Here is a 22,586-nt window from a genome sequence, read left to right as displayed (position 1 = left end):
CATCCCAGCCGTGGGATACTTAATCTCTTCCTTGTTGGGAGAAAGGGGACTTGATGACAGTTTCTGGTTTCCTCTGGGTCAGGTAGGACGGAGAGAAGGAGGCGCACCCGGCCCAACTTTGCAAAGAGTTCTTCCATCATCTGCAGGCGGTGCAGGTGAGAACACGGGAATCACGGAGACCAGGAATTAGAAGGCGGTCTTAGAAGGTGGAACGTTTTGGGAATAACTCCCGGCTCCTTTCGCTCTAAAGGGAGGGACTGGGAGTGTTAAACCCCGTACGGCGTACAAACATGCGGGTGTGGAAGGCCTATTGTGTAAAGGCAGGATGGGGAAAGTTTGAGTGTGTAAGAAACGGAGGTACCGTATTTTTCCATGTATAAGACGCTCCCATGTATAAGCCGCCCCCCACTTTTCTAATCCAAAATTAAGAAATCTAAGTGGGGCTTAGCAAGTGCAGGGGGAAAGGGATCAAAGCGCTGCAGGATCGCTTTGATCCCTGCTTTCCCCGCCACTTGTTTTTGTTCTATCCTCAGCTTACTTCTGTGTATAAGATGACCCTCAATTTTTAGTCTAAAGATTTTAGACAAAAGTATAGTCTTATACATGGAAAAATACATTACTTTGAGGAAAGGTTGGGGGGCGAGGGCAAGCACAAATGAAGGTGAGCCAGTGTGCATGCAGAGAAGGTTTATTCGGGGATGTGAGAGGGAAGATGGAAGGGGCGGAAAGCTAAACATGGCATTTGGTGCCCTGCGAGGGATGGTGGAGAATGCCTCTGAGCATACACAAAGTGTTTTCTCTTTACCCCGCTTCAGCTAGTTCTGGTGGAGGCACAAGGAAGGGGCTCTCGGAGTGAAAGCCGGATGACACGGATGAGAGATGTTCTTATAGATTGAGAGGGAAGTTCTCGCAACGGGCGTTTGAGGACAAGAAGGGCGGGAGCGAATAATGTTGAAAGGCATGAGTGTGCAAAATCTGGACCACTGGGGGATGGGGGCCCCACACACACGGGACCTAAGTGGGGTCCCCCAACTGTCCCCTGATTCAGGCATTCTCCGAGGACTGCTTCGCTCATTCAGACGTAGTTTGAGTCCGATCTGTTTCTGAATGCTCCCGTTGTATTGCTGCGTGTGGGACCCATTGTTTTTGTGCTTGATGTTTTGCCACCTCTGAACCGGTGTGAAATTAATACGAGGTGCTGTGCTTCTCCCCAGGTGCCCCTTACAGTGCTGGGTTGGTCCTCCCGCTGCTGGTGCTGAGTCTGGAAGCCGCCGACGGTGGGCACCAACCTCCCGCAGCTCTTTATTCCCCATGCCGGGGTGGACGTGCGCCTACACGGTGGTGCCTGGATCAACGGCCTCAGCATGACCTGTGCTTTGCCAGCGGCGTTGGTCTATGGCCCCAAAACCATGTCTCGCAAGAAGGCTCTACTGGTCTCCCTCCTGGCCTTCAGCACCATCACGTTGCTTCTTCGCCAAAGTACCGGGCATCTTGGCTGGTAGGGAGAGAAAGGGGGGGGGAGAAGGAAAAAGAGGGGCTGATTCGGGTTTGGGCAGGGTCTGTTTCAAGATGCAAACCTTTTTTTTTCCAAGGGGACTCAGATCCTCCTCTGCCTTGTCAGGGTTGCCTCTTCCCATTGGCTTCTAAAATCATAGAATCGTGGAATCGGAAAGGGCTTTTAAGGCCATCGAATCCAGCCCCCTCTGCTCGAAGCAGGAATCCAAATCCAGGCAGATCTGACAAGAGGGTTGCCTGATTTTTCTCTTCCATGCCTCCAGCGCTGGAGATCCACCACCTTCCGTGGTCCTGGCTAAAAACTTTTGAACTGTTACGAATGTGTTATACTTACGGCTCATAACCGTTAAAAGATATTCTGCCTAAATCTGGCCTCCTGTAACCGGAGCCCACGATGACGTGTCCTGTACTCCTCGGAGGATCCACGAGAGATCCTGTCCCTTCCTCTTTATGGCAGCCTTTCAAGTCTTCGAAAAGGGCTATCCTATCTCCCCTCAATGGGACGTGGTGGCGCTGCGGGCTAAACCGCAGAAGCCTGTGCTGCAGGGTCAGAAGACCAAGCAGTCGTAAGATCGAATCCACGCGACGGAGTGAGTGCCTGTCGCTTGTCCCAGCTCCTGCCAACCTAGCGGTTCGAAAGCATGCCAATGCGAGTAGATTAATAGGGACCACCTCGGTGGGAAGGTAACAGCGTTCCGTGTCGAAGTCGCACTGGCCACGTGACCACGGAAGATTGTCTTCGGACAAAACGCTGGCTCTATGGCTTGGAAACGGGGATGAGCACCGTGCCCTGGAGTCGAACACGACTGGACAAAAATTGTCAAGGGGAACCTTTACCTTTACCTTTTATCTCCCCTCATTCTTTTTTTCTCAAGCCTAAACATGCCCAATTCTTTCAGCCTTTCCTCCTAGGGCTTGGTTTCCAGTCCCCTGATTATCCTGGTTGCCCTCCTCTGAACTGGCTCCCGTTTGTCAGCATCCTTCTTAAAGTGCGGTGTCTAGAACTCGATGCGGGACTCTAGCTGGTCCCCTCCTCTGGGCCCAATCCTCATTTCTTCCCAGGGGGAAAGGCACCTTATTATTCCTCCTCCCATTCTCTTACTCCAGAACGGAGGAGGAGGTGTTGGTAGCAGCTCTGTGGAATGACAGCAGAGATGCACCGAATGGCCATCTTGGGAGCTGGTTGACAAGGGGACCTTTAAAGGAAAAAAAAAGGAGGGGGATGGATGATGGAGAGACAATGAGAGGCCTTACGAGAGGGCTGAGGTTGGGTTTGGGAAGAGGGAAGAAGGGGAGCTGGTAGAAAAAAGGGTGGGACCCTCAAGAAGGGCTAGGGTTCAAATCATGCTGGAGAAGAGTTTTTAAAAAAAAAGATTTAGGAGCCCAGGGACAAGAACATGGTTGAGACGGATAGGATGGTGGGAATGAAATTGAGCCAGAAGAGGGACAGCTCATGGTGATGGTCAGAAGGGGAAAAGGGGGGGGGGTTGGTTCAGGTGAAGAGGTGTGAATAAGGAGTGGCCGTGGCCCTAAAGTGACAGAGATTTGCACACCACATTTGCAGCGTTCCGATTTTGCTTTCACTGCCGTAGCTCCAGTATATGGCAATACCTTTTAGCCCTGTTTAACTTTCCTTTATTTAAAAGCCGATGGCCTCTCTCTTCCTTTTGGGGTGGCACGACAGTCTACTTACCGTATTTTTCCGTGTATAAGACGCACCCCCCCACACTTTTCTAATCCAAAATTAAGAAATCTAAGTGGTGCTTAGCAAGTGCAGGGGGAAAGGGATTGAAGCGCTGCAGGATCACTTTGATCCCTGCTTCCCCCTCCGCTTGTTTTTGTTCTCTCCTCAGCTTCTGCGTATAAGACGACCCTCTATTTTTAGTCGAAAGATTTTAGACAAAAGTATAGTCTTATACACAGAAAATACAGTATTTTTTCTCTCTCTCTCTTTACAGGGGTTTTATACCCCTCGGTGTGCTGCACATGTGTGCTCAGCGCTCTGACGCCCTTCTAGGAGATCCTGGGCTTTGTGGTCGGTTGAGAATCCTGTGAATGACTCTGAGGGAGAGATTTTGCACACTCTGCTGCAGGAGAAAACCCCAAGCTCCTTGCAATGACAAAGCCCAGGGTTCCATAGTGTAAGAGCACCGCAGCAGCGAAAATCAGGATCAGACCCTTTGAATCGTGAAATGTAGATACGCCCAGGGTGGCTTTTTCTCTCAGCCTCTCTTGACGGGTTGTTTCTCCCACCGGTAGGTTCCCGAAGTCTCCCGCCTTCAACTGTGGGCCGCCACCGTCTTCCCGCCCGAAGCACACCGCCGTGGCCTTCTTGAAGACTCACAAGACCGCCAGCACCACGGTGCAGAACCTCCTCTTCCGTTTCGCTGAGAGGCACAACCTGACCGTGGCCTTGCCCCACCACGCTTGCGACCACCAGTTCTGCTACCCGCGCAACTTCTCGGCTCGTTTCGTCCACCCGTACACCCTCCCTCCCCGGCTCATCGCCAGCCACCTGCGCTTCAACCACGACGAGCTTCGCCGCCTCATGCCCAACGACACCGTCTACATCACCATCCTCCGCGAGCCGGTGGCCATGTTTGAGTCGCTCTTCAGCTACTACAACCAGTACTGCCCGGCGTTCAAGCGGGTCCCCAACGGTTCTATGGAGGTCTTCCTGGACCACCCTCACCGGTACTACCGCTCCCACGATAAGTACGCCATGTACGCTCACAACACCATGGTGTACGATTTGGGGGGCGACCCCGACCGGAGCGCCGAGGACCCCGCGTACTTGGCCGAATTCATCCGGCACGTCGAGAGGATCTTCTCGCTGGTCATGCTGGCCGAGTACTTCGACGAGTCGCTGGTCCTGCTCCGCCGCCTCCTGGCGTGGGACCTGGAGGACATTGTCTACGTCAAGCTGAACATGCGCAGCCCGGAGTCGAAGCTCAACATCACCTCCGCCCGCTTGGCGGACCAGATCCGGGCCTGGAACGCCCTCGACGCTGGCCTTTACGACCACTTCAACGCCACGTTCTGGCGGAAGCTGGACGACGTGGGCCAGGACTGCGTCCGGAAGGAGGTGGACGCTCTCCACCGGGCGTGCGAGCGGCTGGCCCGCCACTGCTTCGGGGGCCAGCCCCAGCTGCGGCCCGCCATGCAGATCAAGAACAAAGACCTGCGTCCTTGGCAGCCGAGCGCCAAGGTGGACATCGTCGGCTACGATCTCCCCGGTTCCGGACCCCCCTTGGACGAACAGTGCCTCAAGCTGGTCATGCCAGAGGTCCAGTATTCCCGCTACCTGCTCCGGAAACAGAGCCTGAGGAACCGGCGGAGGGGGGCCCCTCACCGTTCTCTCCCGCCCCGGGGACTCGTGCGAACCCCCAGGCGCCCGGCCCCCAAAGTCGCCTGAACGTTCCCGGGGCATCCAACGGACCCTGGAAAGAGATGGGATGTCTCTTCGCCTCTCCGCAGCCTGCCTTTTTGGGAGAAGGCTTGGGGGCCACGGGAAAACCTTGCGGGCTTTCGGGCTCCCGTCAGCTTCTCCGGTACCCCGTTTGGCTTGGCTTGTCTCGGGTTTCGAAGGCAAAACTTCAGGGCACCGCAGGGGTGGGAAGGGGAAGAGCAGTCCCCAAGGCTGGGGTACTTTGACGTTGGTTTGCCCTCTTTCGAACTCAGAACAGAGGCAGTGCACACCCACGGAGCCCTCGGCAAACCCCCCCCAATTAATTTGGCCTCGTTTTTTTCCCTTGTGGCTTTTGAGGGAACGTTTACCTCCATGCGTGGGCGTCTGAGGGGGCCTGAACAAATCCTGAGCTGCATCCGGCCGACTCGCCAGGCCTTCCTCCCTCTTTCTGGAAGGCTCACCTAGCATCCGTGCCCACCTTACGCCCCCCCACCCCGCCCTGTGCTTTCCCCAACGCATGTGCAGTGTAGCCTTTGGGGTGGACACTCCTTTTATCGCACCTTTAAAATAAACCAGATAGGAGTGAGCAACGGTGGTCTGCTAAAATGTGGTGGTTTCTGCCCCCTCCCGTACTACAACTCCCATAATCCCTGACAATTGGCTACGCAGGCCTGGGCTTATGGGAGCTGTAGGTCACCACCACCAAACCTGTAACTCTTTCCTGGCTCTATATGCATATATATATTTAAATTACTTTCATAGTAATAGTGAAAAATACTGTTAAAATGCAATATGGGTCCCCATATCAGGAGTAAGGCGGCATATAAATAAAGCAAACATAAATAATAAAGATGTGATATAATATATAACTCTGTTCCCTTTATCCTCCTGCCTGCTCATATGCAATGATGATGGGTTGGAGCCTTTTCCATGCGTTGCCATATTAGTGACGTCATCAATGGCAGGGCGTACAAAAACCTTTAAATTGTGTGTGTGTGTTTTTTTTAAAAGCCATCTAGTATTATTGTGCTATGTAAAAAAGATTGGTGAGGAAAAGTGAACTTTTTAAAAAAATGGCGTCCTTCTGAAAAGGTACAAATGAATGTACAGTGGTGCCTCGCTAGACAGTTACCCCGCATGACAGTTTTTTACCTAGACATTGACTTTTTGCGATCGCTATAGAGATTCTCAAAACAGTGGTTCCTATGGGGGAATTTCGATGGACAATGTTTGGTCCCTGCTTCGCACACCGATTTTCACTAGACAACAATTTTGACAGCTCCCTCCGCGCTCGCAAAACGGGTGTGTTTCGGGACCTAAGCTTCGCAAGACAGCGATTTAAACACCTGGTCGGCGGTTCACAAAGCGGCTTTCCTATGGCTGATCTTCGCTAGACAACGACGATTCTACCCCATTGGAACGCATGAAACAGGTTTCAATGCATTCCAATGGGGAAAATGCTTTTCGCTAGAAGATGATTTCGCTAAACAGCGATTTCAGTGGAACGGATTATCATCGTCTAGCGAGGCACCACTGTATTCCGAGTTGCAAGCCAAGAAGTTGCTAATTATAATCATGATGTGCTGTCAAACCCTTTCTGACATACGGCAATCTCTTCCAGAGTTGTTTGTTTGTTTGTTTGCAAGCGAACCCAGATAGGGTGGACCATTCTCTTCTTCCGGGGCTTCCCTCGGGAACTGACTGTGCAGCTGGCCCAAAGCTACCCAGGTTGGCTGTTCTTCCAGGAGGCGAAGTGGGGAATCGAACCTCTGAAGCTCTGCAGCCAGGCACCCAACCAACCCACCGAGTTCCCTGCGCCCAAACGGGGATTCTTGGGGGGGAGACAAGGCACACTGATACGGGCAAAGCACAGTGGGACCCACACAAGAAAAGCACAAAAACATGATCGCACACTACGTGGTGGGCTTTTCCTTCTTCCTGTGTCCGTTTTCCTGAGCAAGGGATGGAAAAAAATCAATAAAAGCCTTCTATGCTGGAACAGCGTGTGCATTTTTGTGCGGGCTTGATTTCCAAGGAGCAGGAACATGGCTTGTGTAGTGGGCAAGGCCTTTGTGGAAAGGAGGGGGGGATATGTGACTCTGCGCCCCCAGCCCCTAATGGTCACCCGTCTTTCCCAGGAAGAACGTGTCGGTGGTGTCTGGGCTAGAAGCGAAGGCGGCAGCTGCCGTCTTGACCAGGAGATTTATTTCCTTAATCCCCCCCTCCAGAAATCTTCTGTACAGATTGGCCCAGTTAGAAACCTTGGACAGGGAGTGAGATAGAAGCCCGGGGGTGTGCGGAGGGGGTGGCGTTGGCGGTGCACCATTATTGGCTTAAAAGAGATTCCCCACCAGGTTGGGAAGTGGGGCATGATAATTTGGTAGGCTTGTGATCTTGCAAACCCAGACTGGAGCCTCCGTTACAGAGCAAGAAGGAGAGACGCAGGTAGGACCCCCCCCCACCATCACCCTTCAAATACCCTGTCTGGGTCAACGGACAGTCCTTTCCTGCCCTGTTTCTTCCAGATCCTAATTAGTTGGCTTCTTGGCCATGTTTGCACAATGCAGAATTTGCTGCTGCTGCTGCTACGAGATGCAAATCGAAGCTTATTTTAACACCCAGAACTGCATGCCAGCTGTCTGCTGTTTCGGGATTGCTTTCCATAATGTGCAAAGGGCGGTAAAGCTCTTAATTTGCCTAAGGAAGAAGCGAACGCGGTTGGAGATTTATTGGGAAAAGCCTGTTAGGCAGCGAATATTCCCTTACTTTGGATTTTCAATTCAGAGCCTGCCCGTGTCGTCGGCAGAGAAAGGGTTAAACTGCCCCAGCTTCTTGGAACTTTTTAGATGGGAAGGAAAGGGTAAATAATTTTCTCTTTTCAAATCATTTTGCAAACAGCATCTATATTCTTTCCTACAACGTTATTTCCACTTTACTCCCCACCCCGCCTGCGTTGAGCCAAACAGCGATCTGCAGTTTTAATAATAGAAGAGGCCTGAATTGAAAATTAAAAATAAATACATGAAAGGCAGATGGTTCGATTTCTGTTCGAAATGTTACTATTTAAACTGCTAGTGTGAAGCAGGAGCCCTACCAAGGGAGAGAGATGATGCACCCAGGCTTTTCCTCGTCCGCTGGAATGATTTTCCCGAATCTCTAAAAGATCAGGGGCCGAACTTTGAAAGCCTCGTTATCCCTTCACCTCAAGCATTTGTCAGGAAAACAAAGGCCTATCATCTTTCCTTTCTCTAGCTCGAAGGCCCAAGGGGCTGCACTGTCCAGATTATGGAACGAGCTATGTTTGCGTGAGCGTCAAGCCCGGATCCGGAACGGGCAGCTCCTGCGAGATTTTTCGGTTCTAGAAGCCCGTTTGGCAGATCTGTCCGCCAGGACAGACGCCCTGAGGAGAAGAAAGGTGAGTGGTGAGTCGATTGGGAGGAAGAGACGTTGTTGAGGGATGGTCACAAGATAGGTCACAGTTTTATCAGTGGTGATGTGTAATTTAATTAATTACTTGTAACTAGTTACTTCAAAGCCTGAGCTTTGAAGTAACTAGTTACAAGTAATATAGTAATATAGTTACAAGTAATATAGTTAAGCCCTGGTATCTGAGGCAACAACAAGGCTCTACCTGGTTACATTTACAAGTAGTTACATTTTTTGAGTAATGAGTAAAGTTTTCTAGTTACTTCTAACCGTTTAACGAGCATTGTCAGCCATTATTAGCAGCATTTTGACAGAAACGACCAATGTTTTAAACTCACGTTCCTTTATCTACCATAAGCGACAAAGGAAGCATTGTTTTATTTGATTTTTTTTTTGGGGGGGAGCAATGATAAGCGTGATCAAGGATCAATAACAGAATGGGTCACTAGAGGGAGCCAAAAGAGTATTCCTGTTTCTCTGGTGAGCTGGAAAAGATGAGTAAAGTTCATGATTACAGTTCAACAGGACAAGCAAAGTAACTCTTTAAGGAAAAAGTTCCAAGCTTTAACCCTGACATACAGTAAGTAGCTCAATAAGGTGGCGTTCCCCGTCGGCATGACTAACTTTAAGAGATTCAGGAGCCATTCCAGAATATGATGGCTGGCCAAAAACTCTTCCTTTTATCCGAGAAACCAGGATGGGGCATTAAGAGAGCAAAGTTGGGATGGTGACTTCGAGATTATGGGAGGCAATGACCAAAATCCTGCTGGTTAGGGTAGTAAATTGCACTAAAGTAGGCCCATTGAACCAATGGGGATTTTGTGAGTCATCTCCTCCATACGGACCATTGAGTCAAATGCTGTAGTAATCTGCAACTAGAGGAGGCCCCTTTGAATCAACGGAATTTACGGCAAAGTTGACTCACAAAATCCCGACTGATTCAATGGGTCTAGGCTAGTGCGATTTATTACACAAATCAACAGGATTTGGGCCAGTGTATAATAGACAGATCCTGTTTGGTGGGTGGCGACTAATGTAAGATTAGTGGAAGAAAAGAATTAAATTAATTTACAGCTTGTTAGCATCCAAAAACAAGCCTTCACATAACCAGACCATCCGTGGTCCAAACGCTTGTGGGGTGGAGTGGACCTTCTTGTTGCTTTCAATGTGCATCTGGAGATGATGTCAATCTTGGCCATGCCTTTCTGTATGAATTTTGGAGGTGTGGGTTGGGGCTGGGGGGGACCCATTCCAAAAATGTTTTCCCATGTGCAGGCTTGGTCCTCCAGATGCTGGACTCAAATCCCATCTGCCCCAGCTAGTGTAATTAATGGGTCAGGATGATGGCACTTGAAGTCCCCTGATATGTGGAAGGCTAGAGGTTCTCCACCTTGTCTTGCGCTACCAGATGATGGACACAGAAGATGGTTGCAATCACAGCCTGTATGCTGGCTTCCAAGGTGTATTTCACTGACCATCGTCCTGCGCTGGAATCCGCAGGACGATGGCCTAGATGGGTCAACCTTGAATTCCTCCAGAAAAAAAAAACAACAACATTCGGGTGACGTGAAGTTCTGATCTCCACGAGCCATAACTTCAAGGCTGAAGCGTGGGGTGAACAAAGTATGACCCTCAGTAGGTGGTAGGAATCCATAACTTAGATGCAAAGCTGCCCTTTCTTCCAGACAGACTATGAAAAATTCCTTCAGCATCTGTGGACAGATCTGCAAGAAGCTAAAAGGGGTGGCATGAGACAGGTGAGTACTCAAGGTTAAGAATTTGTTCTGTTCCCCAAAAACACTTACAACATATAGTGACTTTAATAAGCTTTCAGCATAGGCAAGATGCATTTATTCAAGATTAGTCAGACAGCGCCTTATATCAGGAGCTTAATGGTAGGTTTACCCACAGCGTTTCAGGTTTACCTCCTTACATTTCAAGGAAAGTAGAAGCATCTCCTCATTTTTGATATTTGATGTTCAGATTCTGACAAGCCTGTCTTGACTTCGGAGACCCACTGCCGAGAGGGTCCATCGGCCAGAATCCTGTGGGTGTCTTACGCATATGTTAAGTTGAAAGGCATAACTCACCGAGGTGGGTTACGCATTGCTAAGCCTGCACACGTAGCATCGCACCTCGCAATACAGCTGGAGACCGTTAGCAAGCGGCAATTCACCATAGCGAGTTATGCAATTTAATATTATTGTTTAGTCGTTAAGTCGTGTCCGACTTCGTGACCCCACGGATCACAGCACGCCAGGCCCTCCTGTCTTCCACTGCCTCCCAGAGTTGGGTCAAATTCATATTCGTCACTTCGATGACCCTATCCAACCACCTCATCATCCTCTGCCATCTCCTTCTCTCCTCTTGCCTTCACACTTTCCCAACATCAAGGTCTTTTCCAGGGAGTCTTCTCTTCTCATGAGGTGGCCAAAGTATTGGAGCCTCCGTTTCAGGATCTGACCTTCCAGTGAGCACTCAGGGTTGATTAATATAGGAAAAGGTAAAATCACCAAAAGGAATATGGCCATGGTTTGTTTATTTCACCATGTTTTTTTAAAAAAATACAACCCAGCAGCAAACATAAGGGTTAGAGTAAGTTATTGTTGTATTTGGAGAACGGAACGAAAAGGGTGTGGAGACATCATTTATGAATCTGAGGTAGCTTCTGAATCTGGCTTTCATACACCATAAATTTGGGAGATATTTGCCTACACCCTTCCCCCCCCATCTAGACCTGGGTTTCTAGCCACCCCTTGCAGCACCTCAGAAGTCCATTTTCTCCTGCCTGGAATGCTCCCCATCCTTATGAAACCAGCGATCAAGGGGACCAGTTGCAACGTCCTCCCTTTGAGACCATGCCAGCCTGGGCACCACCAGTTTCTGGACGGCTGTGGCCAGGGTACGAGATGCCCGTGTACAGCCAGCCTTCTGCAATGACACCATCTTTCCAGAGAAACTTCTCCTCTCCACGTTGGACAGCTCCAAGGGGCCACATGGTAGAGACAGGTGGCTTTCCACAGGGGTGGCACAGGCCTGGCATGGCCCAGATACCCGAGCGCCAACCCTTGCCAAGTTTCTGGGCTGGCCATACCATCAAAAATGAGGAGACCACGGGCATCCCCACGAACCCTCTTCTCAGCGGTGGAGACTCCAGGGAAGAACAGAACCCCACGTCTGTGCGAACACGGAAAGAGCATAGCCGGGCAAACACGGCTGAAGGAATTTCACTGTCTGTAATGCATTATGGAACTGCTCCAGGTAAGGACCCTGGCTTTTAAATAATTATATAATAATTATTAAATATAGTAATACAGTGGTGCCTCACTTAGCGATGTTAATCCGTGCAGCAAAAATCGCTGCAAAGCGATTTCATCACTAAGCGATATTAAAAAGCCCATAGAAATGCATTAAAATGCCATTAATGCGTTCCTATGGGCTTAAAAACTAACCTTAAGCGAAAATCCTCCATAGGGGCAGCCATTTTCGGTGCCTCTAAAGTGAGGCAACACAGCCGGCGGCCATTTTGGAACAGCCGATCAGCTGTGCGAAAATGGGCGCTTTGCGACGATCGCTTCCATGCGATCATCGGAAAGCAAATTTTTCCCATAGGGAACATCACAAAGTGATCGCTTTTGCGATTGCAAAAACATCGTCGCAAAGCGATTTCTTCATTAAACGGAGCGATCGCTATGCGAGGCACTTGTATTTTAAGTATAAAACGTTATATATATATATATATATACACATACATGCACATATACATATACTGTATATACATACACATACACACACATATATATCCTTATATGCTAGAAATTCTTGAGAAGGAAACCTCCCCCTTCAAAGAGAACAGTGCTTCTGAGCAAGCACAGAGTACAACTCAACTTTTATGATCATAAGCTCTCTGTTGTTGTTATGTGCCACCAAATCGCAGCCCATTTAGGGCAATCCCAGTATGGCTTCTTAAGATATATCAGATCTTTAAGGTGTGGTTTTACTACTGCCACCCCACAGTTTCCATGGCCAAGCCAGGATTTGAACTCAGATCTTCTGGAAGGGTACTCTTGTCCGTCTATCCACGATCTTGAACAGGCAGCTCACAGGAGCCCAGCAGTGCTTGGAGGTTAAAGACTGGGGGCTGAGCCCGGGGGGGGGCTGGCCCACCTAAGCCCCAACTTCCTTCGTGGGAGTTGAGGGGCGCAGAATTTAGCTTGTCCCCACTGATTTATGAACTCCGTTTCTCTCTCTTCCTCTCTCTGAGCGGCTCCCCCAGGCCAGTTTGGGCTGCTGAGGAGGTCCGTGGGTGAAGACGGATCAGCTCCTCGGGTCTTCTTTCCTGATGAGACGGGTTCTGGGCCCGGGGTGGCCGAAAGGGCCTCGGATCCGTCGCCGAGGCAACGAGGGATGCAGGCGAAACCCCGGGATGCTGACACCATGCCTTTAAACGAGCCCTCGGCGCAGATTCCCCCGGAGAGGTATCACTTCCATTTAAAATACTCATTAAAACAGCCTGTTCCAAATATTTTTCACCCCACGCCCCGCTTCAAAGACAAGGGAAACGGGGTTGGGCGTGGGCCGTTTGGTCCTCATTAACGATGTTGGAACAGGACTCACGGAGTGAAGCAGCTGGGTTTTGTTCTTAATAACCAAAAGATGATGATGATGATGCCACGTGGCAGTCTCCGGCCCTTCTGACCGGACGTCTTGTTCCCATTGGAAGGTCACACCAAGTAAGGGGCGATTCGGTGAGAGAGGCCCTGTTTATCGCAGCATGTGTTCTTCCTCACCCTGTATTGTATGCTCGCCTTCCGGCTGTGTCTTGTTTTGTGGTTGACCCCTGGAGGGGTAAACATCGGCTTCATTAGCAAGCCTGCTTGCCAAAAGCGTGCAGGTCTGAGGAAAACCTGTTGCAGGAGGGGAAAATGGGTTCAGTGCATGGAATAGATATTGCTTGTACAGTGGTGCCTCGCTAGACAGTTACCCCGCATGACAGTTTTTTTGCTAGACATTGGCTTTTTGCGATCGCTATAGCGATTCGCAAAACAGTGATTCCTATGGGGGAATTTCGCTGGACAATGTTTGGTCCCTGCTTCGCAAAGCGATTTTCGCTAGACGACGATTTTGACAGCTCCCTCCGCGCTCGCAAAACGGGTGTTTTCGGGACCTAAGCTTCGCAAGACAGCGATTTAACCAGCTGATCGGCGGTTCACAAAGCGGCTTTCCTATGGCCGATCTTCGCTAGACAACGACAATTCTTCCCCATTGGAACCTATTAAACAGGTTTCAATGCATTTCAATTGGGAAATGCTTTTCGCTAGACAATGATTTTGCTAAACAGCGATTTCAGTGGAACGGATTATCATCGTCTAGCGAGGCACCACTTTACAGTAAAGCTTTCGTTTGAACCCAGCCTTCCAAAGGCACGGAAGAAATCTGGGTCTTTTCAGCAGCCCTTGACAGTCGAAAGCTGTTCCTGCTGTCATGGAAAGTATTTGAGGGTAGTGGTGGCCTCATCCTGAATGGGTCGTTAAGAGCCATTAGCCTGACAAAATGACCAACTCCTCATGGAGGCGAAAAGTGCTCTGGCCTGGATCTGCACCGCGGCTGGCATTTTTGGACTCTCCCTGGCAGCGTGGCCGTGGGAAAACTGGTGCCATTCACCACGAAACTGCAGCTCAAACTGGCATCTTCTGTTCCTAACTGGGGCATTGAACCTGTTCACCTTACCTTTTTGCCCCCCCCCCCTTTTCCAGACCTCTGGGACTGCCAGAACACGAGAAGGAGACAGGAACCAAGGAGATTTGGGCACGGAGAGCGTTGGTCTCGGAGGCAGGGGAAGACGGAGGCTGCAGGGGAAAACAGAGCCGGAAAGAAGGAAGAAGGGACAGCGAGGAAGGAGAATCTGCAGGACGTCCAGACGTGGAAAGGGCAGAGGTCGATGCGGAGTGTGAAGTGCCGGAGGAAGAAGCATCCGCTGGGAAAGAAAGCGAGCCTCTTGGAAGTGCGTTAACAGACAGGCAGGATGGATCGGAGCCGGAGGAAGGAGAACCGGAGGGGACCAGCAGGGCGGATGGATGCGAGGACGAGGAAGGAGGAGACGGGAAGATTTGGGGGCCTAGCCAGGAGGGAGAAAATGGGGTGTCAAGGGCAGAAGAAACTCAGGACAGGGTCAGTGTGGAGGAAGAAGAAGGGGTCCTGGAAGGTAGACGTGGTGAGAGGGGAAAGAAGAAAGAAGAGGATGATGGAGGACAAGCCAGCAAAGATGGGGGTGAGCCCCATGGGGATGAAGGAGGCAGAAATGGAAATCGTGGCCAAGAAACAGGCCTGGAGTGGGACTTAGGGAGCCAGGCGCAGGCGGCTGGCGGTCCAGAAGAAGAGGCGTCCAGCGCCAGCAGTGGCTCCGTGATGGTCTCCTTGGGAGCCAGGCATCATGGCCCATCCCAGCAGTAAGTTTTCTTTCTCTTCTTTGTGGGTGTTCTACCAGGGCGTTTGGGAGCTCCCGTTCCCTCTTCTCTGTGAGAAGGAGCTCCTGCGACTGTTCCTTTTTTTCTTTCTTTATGAGGGAGGATGATAATGAGAGAAGCGGAAACCCTAGTCTGCCGAGCGACAGTCCGGCGGAAGCTCAGCGAACACAAGCAGGCAAGTGCAGGCTCCGATTCAATAGCGAAGGCTGGTCACTCCGTCCTCTGCGCGTTCGCTCACCTTTCAGGGTAGGGGTGGGAACAGGTGGCCCTCCGGAATATTGTCGGGCCGTAACTCCTAGGAGAGCCGTCCAGCACGGCTCAGGGTGAGAGATGGTGGAGATGATGGTCAGAAATATCTGGAAGGATCCTCATTCCATAGTGTTCTTTCCCAATCCTGCTTGGAGACCCCAAAGGGTGAGATCTTGGGAACATCCACCACGGAGCTCCCTTGAAAAACAAGGAAGGTTCTTGTCCTCATGATTATTGTTCCCTTTTGCGTGGTGCGTTCTGCACCACCCTTCCCCAGCTTAAAGTCCTTCAGCTGTGTTAGACTATAATTGCCATCTTCTGCCAGCCAGCATGGCCCTTGAGGAGGATAGGAGTTGTTGTTGTTGAGTCGTTAAGCTGTGCCCGACTCTTCGTGACCCCATGGACCAGAGCACGCCAAGCCCTCCTGTCTTCCACTGACTCCCGGAGTTGGGTCAAATTCATGTTGGTCGCTTCGGTGACCCTGTCCAGCCATCTCGTCCTCTGTCGTCCCCTTCTCCTCTTGCCTTCACACTTTCCCAACATCAGGGTCTTTTCCGGGGAGTCTTCTCTTCTCATGAGATGGCCAAAGGGTTGGAGTTGTAGTACAACACAAATAGCTTCAGAAACCTGGAATCTGCTGCAGGCGAGGGGTTTCTGCGGCACTACTTAGCCCCTTTTCTCCACCTCGGAACCGCATTCCGGCAAGGAGCGGAAATAAATATAAATTAGCTAACCCGTCTCAGAGGCCCTACAAATGATCAGGGCTTGCTGGCTAAGAGATCTGGGTGCCGCAAACTTTCCTAAAGGGAGGCATTCCACCAAGAAGACACCAGAGCTAGAAAGAAGAAGATGATGACGAGGAAGCTGCTGGTGCTGGTGGTGATCATCAACAAAGCCCATCCTCTCCACAGTCCCGTTACTCTGCAAAATCCCATTATTTCTGAGAGTACAGTAATGGGATTTTTCCAAGAGTTTGGACTTCGTTGACGTGTAGACACAAGTAGATGATCATGGGTCTTCTCTCTCTTTTTCTCTGTGCAGGCACAAATTCCACTGGTGAAGGACAGGAGGAGGAGGAGGAAGAAGTAGAAGAGGACAGTGAGGGTGACACTGATATTGAAGCTGCGTTGGCTCCCCACCACAATAAGCCACTTCCAAAGTATTTATTTCTCTTTTCTGTTCTTAGATATTTTTTTTAATGGCATGTGAAGGAAATGACATTACAAACAATCGTATTAAGACCATAATCCTGCATCCGACGGCTGGGTCATCATAAAATGAAGTTGTAAAGCCGGGGTGGGGAACTTTTGGCCCTCCAGACACGGTTGTCCCATCATCCTTGACCCGTAGCCATGATGACGGGGGCTGGTGGGATCTGGAGTCTTAACAACATCAGATTGAGGTTGGCTTGATCTGATTCGAGATGCACCCTTCCTCACAGAGCTTTGGACAGCTAACAATTTACTTTAAAAAAAAAAACACTGAAAACCATAGTCTTAAACCCAGAAATAAAATCTAATAAAACACAATAAAACCAACAATAGAAATAAGGATTGGAATATTAAAAAAAACCAACTATAAAACCATATGAGTTATTTTTGTATTGCGTCCCTTTTATATTTTAGCTTATCTGTTCCATCAAAATACAAAGATAGTGGATTTTTTTGCATCAGCTGGAAATACTCGCTTCTGATCTTATTAGGTTTTATCTTCTCTCTCTCTCTTCATACGGACGGTTTTTATTAAGCTAAAATGCCGTAATTAATGTACACCTTTCCGGATGAGAAATACGACCAACTCCCGTGATCATCTTTTCCTTTATAATGAAATCCACACTACCTCTGAATACCAATTATTTGTGACACGATAATAGGGCGCCATCTCCTGGACCATAGTTGCATTTTAAATATGGCTTGCTCCTGAGTAAGCCTTCTGGAGCCTAATGAAAAATACCTGCCAAGGATGCAAAACGGATGCTCTAAAGTGGCCCAGTCGGGGGAATCTTAAAATCTGAAGTGTCGTAGTTTTACATTCCAACCACCTTTTATATAGTCAGCACTTGAAGGGGTGAAGCATGGGGATGTTTTGATCAGCTGAAACGATGGCAGCACCTGCTATCTTCCTCCTGAAGAGGATGTTTGTCGGAGTCCGTAGCCTCAAATATTTGCAGGGAAAATGGCATTTAAGGTTGTATGTTTCCGAGAACATGCTGTTGTTGTGAGCTAGCTCTCGGCTGAAAAGTGTATTGGGGTGGCTTGCTCCTGAATGGGTAATTAAGAACCATTAGCTTTACAAAAGACCATCTCCTTGTCGAGATGGAAGTAGAATTGGTTTGTACGTATGGATCGACACAACCATCTGCGTTTTGCAGACTCTCCCTAGAGATCTGCCTATGGAAACTGTATTTTTCTCTGCACCACACTCCAGGTTCCTGGTTTTTATAAACACTTGCATATCAAGATCACAAAACACAACTATACACTGGAGCACAAGAGCCATCAATATACAGTGGTGCCTCGCATAGCGAGGTTAATCCGTTCCGGATTAACCTTCGCTATGCGAAAACATCGCTAAATGGGACTAAAAAAGCCATAGAAACGCATTGAACTTTGTTCAATGCGTTCCTATGGCTTGAAAACTCACCGTTAAGCTATGTTTCTTCCATAGCGCCGCCATTTTCGCGCCCTCGGTAAGCGAGGGCAGGGCGCGAAAATGCGGCGCGGACCTTCCGGCGGCCTTTTTGGAACCGCCGATCAGCTGTTCTCCCCCGCTTCGTTTTGCGAAGATCGCTAAGCGAATCGCTTAGCGATCATCGCAAAGCGAAAAATCGCCATAGGGGCCATCGCTGAGCGAATGCTCCAATGATGGCCCGGACCCCCTCGCTATGCGAATTCATTGCATAGCGAAGCACTCACTAAGCAAGGCACCACTGTACTCGGTTGTAATTTGCCTTGAGCATAATTTTAATAGAAATCTTTTAAAGCAATACTTCTGCAGTCCTATCCGAGTGAGCACAGTACATAGATGTGTGGTGTCGTCTCTATCTGTGATGGCATGCTATAGATTTCTAGTAGTGCAATGAAACGCCGGCTATAATGTGTATCTGTGTTTGCATTTGTGGTTTTTAGAGTCTGTTTCAATTTCTCCCCAGGGATCAGCGGACTGGAGGAGTTATTCAAAGGCTTCAAGGTGAGAGATCAAGAGAGGACATTTCCTAGGCAGAGGAGTAAAACAGTCAAAATTAATTCATTAAATTACTTCATTTAACTTTTCCTTCCTGCTTTGCAGTTTTTTTTTTTTAAAAAAAAACCTCAAAGCAGCTTTGCCATGTAAACAACAGCAATAACTTTCAGGAAAATCAATAAAAGGGAGTAAAACTAAGTGGTACCATCAATGAGCCAAAAATGAAGCAGGGAAACATTAAAATATGTCAGGAACGCAGAGGAACAAGTTGAAATTGTAGCTTAATGGCAGAATGTGTGCTTTGCATACAGACTGTCCCTGTTTTAGTGACCGGCTTCCCCTTTTGAAAAGATCTTTTGTCACCTGAGATCAGCCACAATACATTGTGATCTTGTGCCGTTGTGCTAAAAAGACAGATTCTTATCACCCACCCACCCCCATAAAACCTGATCTGTGGGCTGGGAAGCTGGCCATGATAATGCTTTTAGAGTCCTCAGTGCGCTAGACCAATGGGTAATATCAATAATCATGTGCCAGCAAGTAAATTCTGACTTAGGTTAACCAATTTCAGGGACTCTTAGCTAAAAGGCCAAGGAAACAAGAAGTCGGCTTCAGGGTTGTTTACAAGGAGAAAGTTGAGTAGCTTAGAGCCGGTCACACTCGGAGAACGTTGGAGCAGTTCCGCGTGGCCAAGGAAATAGGAAGACCACAGGTCCCAATGGAAGATGCCCCCCAGGCTGCACGCAGTACAGTGGTGCCCCGCATGATGATGATAATCTGTTCCATAGAAATCGCTGTCTTGTGAAAACATTGTCTTGTGAAAACTGTTTCCCCATTGGAATGCATAGAAACCCATTTAATGCATTCCAATGGGGAAAATAGTCGTCGTTTTTGCGAAAATCGCCCATACGGAAGCCATTTTGCGAAGCACCGATCAGCTATTAAAATGGCTGTCCTGCGAAGCATCGGTCCCGAAAACCCCCATTTTGCAAAGCACCGATCAGTGCCAAAATCGATGTCTTGTGAGAAACGGTTTGCGAGGCATGGACCCAAACATCGCCCAGCGAAAATCGCGCATTGGAAACACTGTTTTGCGAATCGCTGTAGCGATTGCAACACCTCATTGTCATGCGGATTCATCGTTTTTCAAGGTCATCGTCTAGCGGGGCACCACTGTACTCAAAGATCATCAATTAGCCCAGTCCCCTGATAATGGACGAAATCCACAGGTCTGACAGATGGCTAACCCACCTCGGTTTAAAAGTCTCCAAGGGGTTTTTTAAGGAGTGGCCATGGAGGTGTTCCGTTTATATTCGTTTCTAAATGGCTCTGTGCCTATTTCTTGAGACAGAGCATGACGGAGGTCTGCTTTAAGAAACACTTCTTTACTATGGTAATGCCTTTTTCCCCCTCTCCCCTCAACAGAGCTCTGGGATGATGTAGAGGACACCAGTGAAGTTGGCGATCAAGAGGATGAAGATGATTTTATGAATGAAGGGAAAGGGAAAGGAAGAATTGGAAAATATGCCACAACCCAAGAGTCAAAGTTGTTCCACCGCAGAGCTAAAGATCTTGCTTGACCACCGAGAGTTGTCAGCTAAACTTTTGCAGACTGTGATGACACAAAAGCCGTTATTTTAGTAGTTCCATCTGTGCAACATCAAAAAAAAAAAAAAAAAAGAATAATACTGTCCTACCTGTACAGGGCTGTTGTACAGACTATGATGAGAACAGGTGTGATATAGTTTGAAAAAAGTAAAAAAACCTGTTTGTTGGCCAGGATTCGTGCGATGGGAAGTCATGGGTCATGATAACCATGATTTGTGGCTGTAGCCATGAATTGTCCTGCAGATGATGAAACAAAACCATACATTTGCTTTCCCCTTTCTGGCCTGTTGTATAAGCTGCAGAACTGTTTTTCACAGTTCTGCGTTTGGGCATCATCAGAAAAAAAAAGGCAGAATTTGTAAGCAAACAACAGACATGCACTCTGTCAACAGCGGCTGACTACCAACCCATAGTTAGTTTGCCAAGATGGATTTAGATGCAACAACATGCCAGGATTCAAGAAGGCCCCATGTGGTTAAAGCTCGGCAAATACAGTGGTGCCCCGCTTGATGATTACCTCATTAGACGAGGAAATCGCTTAACGATGAAGTTTTTGTGATCGCTTTTGCAATCACAAAATTATGTTTTAATAGGGAAAAATCGCTTCATGATGATCGGTTCCCTGCTTCGGGAACTGATTCTTCACTTAACGACGATCAAAACAACTGATTATCGGGCTTTCAAAATGGCCGCCGACTGTGTAAAATGGCTCCCTGCTGTGTTTTAGGAGATTCCTTGCTTTACAGGCACCGAAAATGGCTGCCCTATGGAGGATCTTCGCTGGATGCTGAGGTATTTCGCCCATTGGAATGCATTGAACCGGCTTTCAATGCATTTCAATGGGATTTTTACTTTCGCTTGACAACAATTTCGTTTTACAGCAATTTTGTTGGAACGGATTATCCTCGTCAAGCGAGGCACCACTGTATATGGTTTGGGACAACAGCTCTCCAAATTCCCTCACCATAAAACCTTTTGTGGGGAAGAAAAAACTTTGCCATATTCCAATCCTGGCTTGCTGTTACGTGCAAATCCAGTTTAGTGTTTTGTGATGTTTTTTTAAAGGTTTGTTTCGTTACTATGCAGGATGGGTGCCTCATTTAAGAGCAAACCAACGATTGCAACATTAATAATAAATATTTATCTATTTGAAAACGTCAGCATTCACATGTCTGAGGGACACAAACCGGGGGGGGCATAATTACAGTGCAATTATGTTGGCTAGCCAAATTAGAGCAATTTGGCTTTGTTTAGGCTTGAGTCTAAACTGCATTCAGTTTAGGTAATCACAAAAGGACACCCCCCCCCCCGGCACACACACCAGTTGTTTCAGTTCCACACTCAATGTGATGTGGTTGGATCCTGCCCACTGCCCCCCTTCTTGGGATCCCACCCTCCGGCTGATGCCCAGCTTCTCCTTTTATAGCGTGACATCACACTGCTGGGGCTGTTTATCAGGTTGCCCAATAAAGAGTTTTGCAAAGTTGTCCATAAATATACAAATATACACCCCTACCATGGAAACATTTTAAGACTGCTGGAGTTGGTTGGATTTGTTTTGATTTTAAAATATTTTTTTGGGGGGGGTCTGGGTGGAGGTAATCTAGGGCTAAATCAATGTAGCAATGATAAGGGGGGGGGGCTTAGCCCTAGATTCAATCGTTTGTTTAAAACATTAAAAAAAAGAGAGAATACTTCAGAGCAACTAGAGAGAAAGATCACATTCTCAACTTTTTATTTTATTTTATTTTATTTTGCTGTGGCTGCAGTCATAAGCACAATATGAAAGAAATATAGGCTGAATCAGGATTGTGTTAAGTTGCATAATGAATCTTATACATGGGTGTGTGAAGAATTGCTTCCAGTCTTGTGGGCCCCCACTGGAAGGGCTTCTTTTAGCGCGTCAATCCATCTCGTTATTTGGCCTTCCTCTTTTCCTGCTGCCTTGTTTTTCCAAGCAAATCTATCACTTTTTGCCATTGGGGGGTCCTTTTCTATCCCCGCCAGTGTAATTTAATTGGGTCAAAAAAAAGGGGGTCAAATCCAAGGGATATTTTGCATAATCTCAGTCTAACTCTTGGGTGACGGGACGACAATTCGCTAAATTACGTGTTCTTTTTGGTTCCATGAGATCACGCAACGTGGAATTTTAAAAACCCCATTGAGATTTGGGGCCTCGAAATGAGACTGATGAGACAGAGTTATTATTTATTTTATTATTATCCTGATGATAATAAAAATAAAAAAAAACCACACATCTCTGCTGCCCTTTCCCTTTGAGAAACCAGGCAGGCAGAGACAGAAGCAGGAAGCAAACACAGAAGGAGTGGATTCTGCTAAGAACTCCCATCACCCCCTCCCTTAAGAGGGCTGAGGGGGAGGGATTATGGGAGTTGTAGTCCAAATTTATGGGAAGGGGCAAACGTTTCTCAGTCGTGGATTAAAAAAAATAATAACTCAGGTACTTGAGTCTAGGGCTCATTGCAGAAAGAAGCCCTTATTAATTCATCCATTTATACCCCGCCTTTCTCCTTAAAAGGATCCAACCCTTAAATACTTCCATTCATGCAATAAAGTAAGATGTGAACTACTGTATTTTATTTTTTTTAATTGTCTTATGTTTTACTGGGGGACGTGGACATAAATTTGTCCTACTCAGTCCCTGCTGTGTGAAAATAAATAAATAAATCTATTTCTTCGCTTCGTCTTGCTTTCCCGGCCTAAACTGG

General features: G+C 48.2%; 1 protein-coding gene and 1 long non-coding RNA gene across 2 annotated transcripts; both read left to right on the top strand.

Annotated features, from left to right (window-relative positions):
• On the top strand, positions 1 to 6,923 carry GAL3ST3 (galactose-3-O-sulfotransferase 3). Its single transcript, XM_072983920.2, has 3 exons — positions 1 to 155; positions 1,215 to 1,498; positions 3,775 to 6,923. Exons 2-3 carry the CDS (start codon positions 1,365 to 1,367, stop codon positions 4,928 to 4,930), a joined length of 1,290 nt encoding a protein of 429 aa, XP_072840021.2. The 5' UTR covers positions 1 to 155; positions 1,215 to 1,364; the 3' UTR covers positions 4,931 to 6,923.
• Positions 6,924 to 16,014: 9,091 nt separating this feature from the next.
• On the top strand, positions 16,015 to 22,556 carry LOC140702776 (uncharacterized). The gene is made up of 3 exons (XR_012082040.2): positions 16,015 to 16,225; positions 18,218 to 18,255; positions 19,675 to 22,556. It is a non-coding gene; the product is annotated as an uncharacterized LOC140702776 (long non-coding RNA).
• Positions 22,557 to 22,586: the final 30 nt, after the last annotated feature.

Source organism: Pogona vitticeps, chromosome 15 (assembly GCF_051106095.1).
Source record: "Pogona vitticeps strain Pit_001003342236 chromosome 15, PviZW2.1, whole genome shotgun sequence".
Taxonomy (NCBI): Eukaryota; Metazoa; Chordata; class Lepidosauria; order Squamata; family Agamidae; genus Pogona; species Pogona vitticeps.
This window is presented reverse-complemented; position numbering and strand designations above follow the sequence as displayed.

What these genes read in the sequence shown, in the direction of transcription:
- GAL3ST3 (XM_072983920.2), top strand. Translation starts at nt 1,365, where the DNA reads ATGACCTGTGCTTTGCCAGCGGCGTTGGTCTATGGCCCCAAAACCATG. An exon ending in AGTACCGGGCATCTTGGCTG is followed by an intron (nt 1,499 to 3,774) that starts GTAGGGAGAGAA and finishes TCCCACCGGTAG; the next exon opens with GTTCCCGAAGTCTCCCGCCT.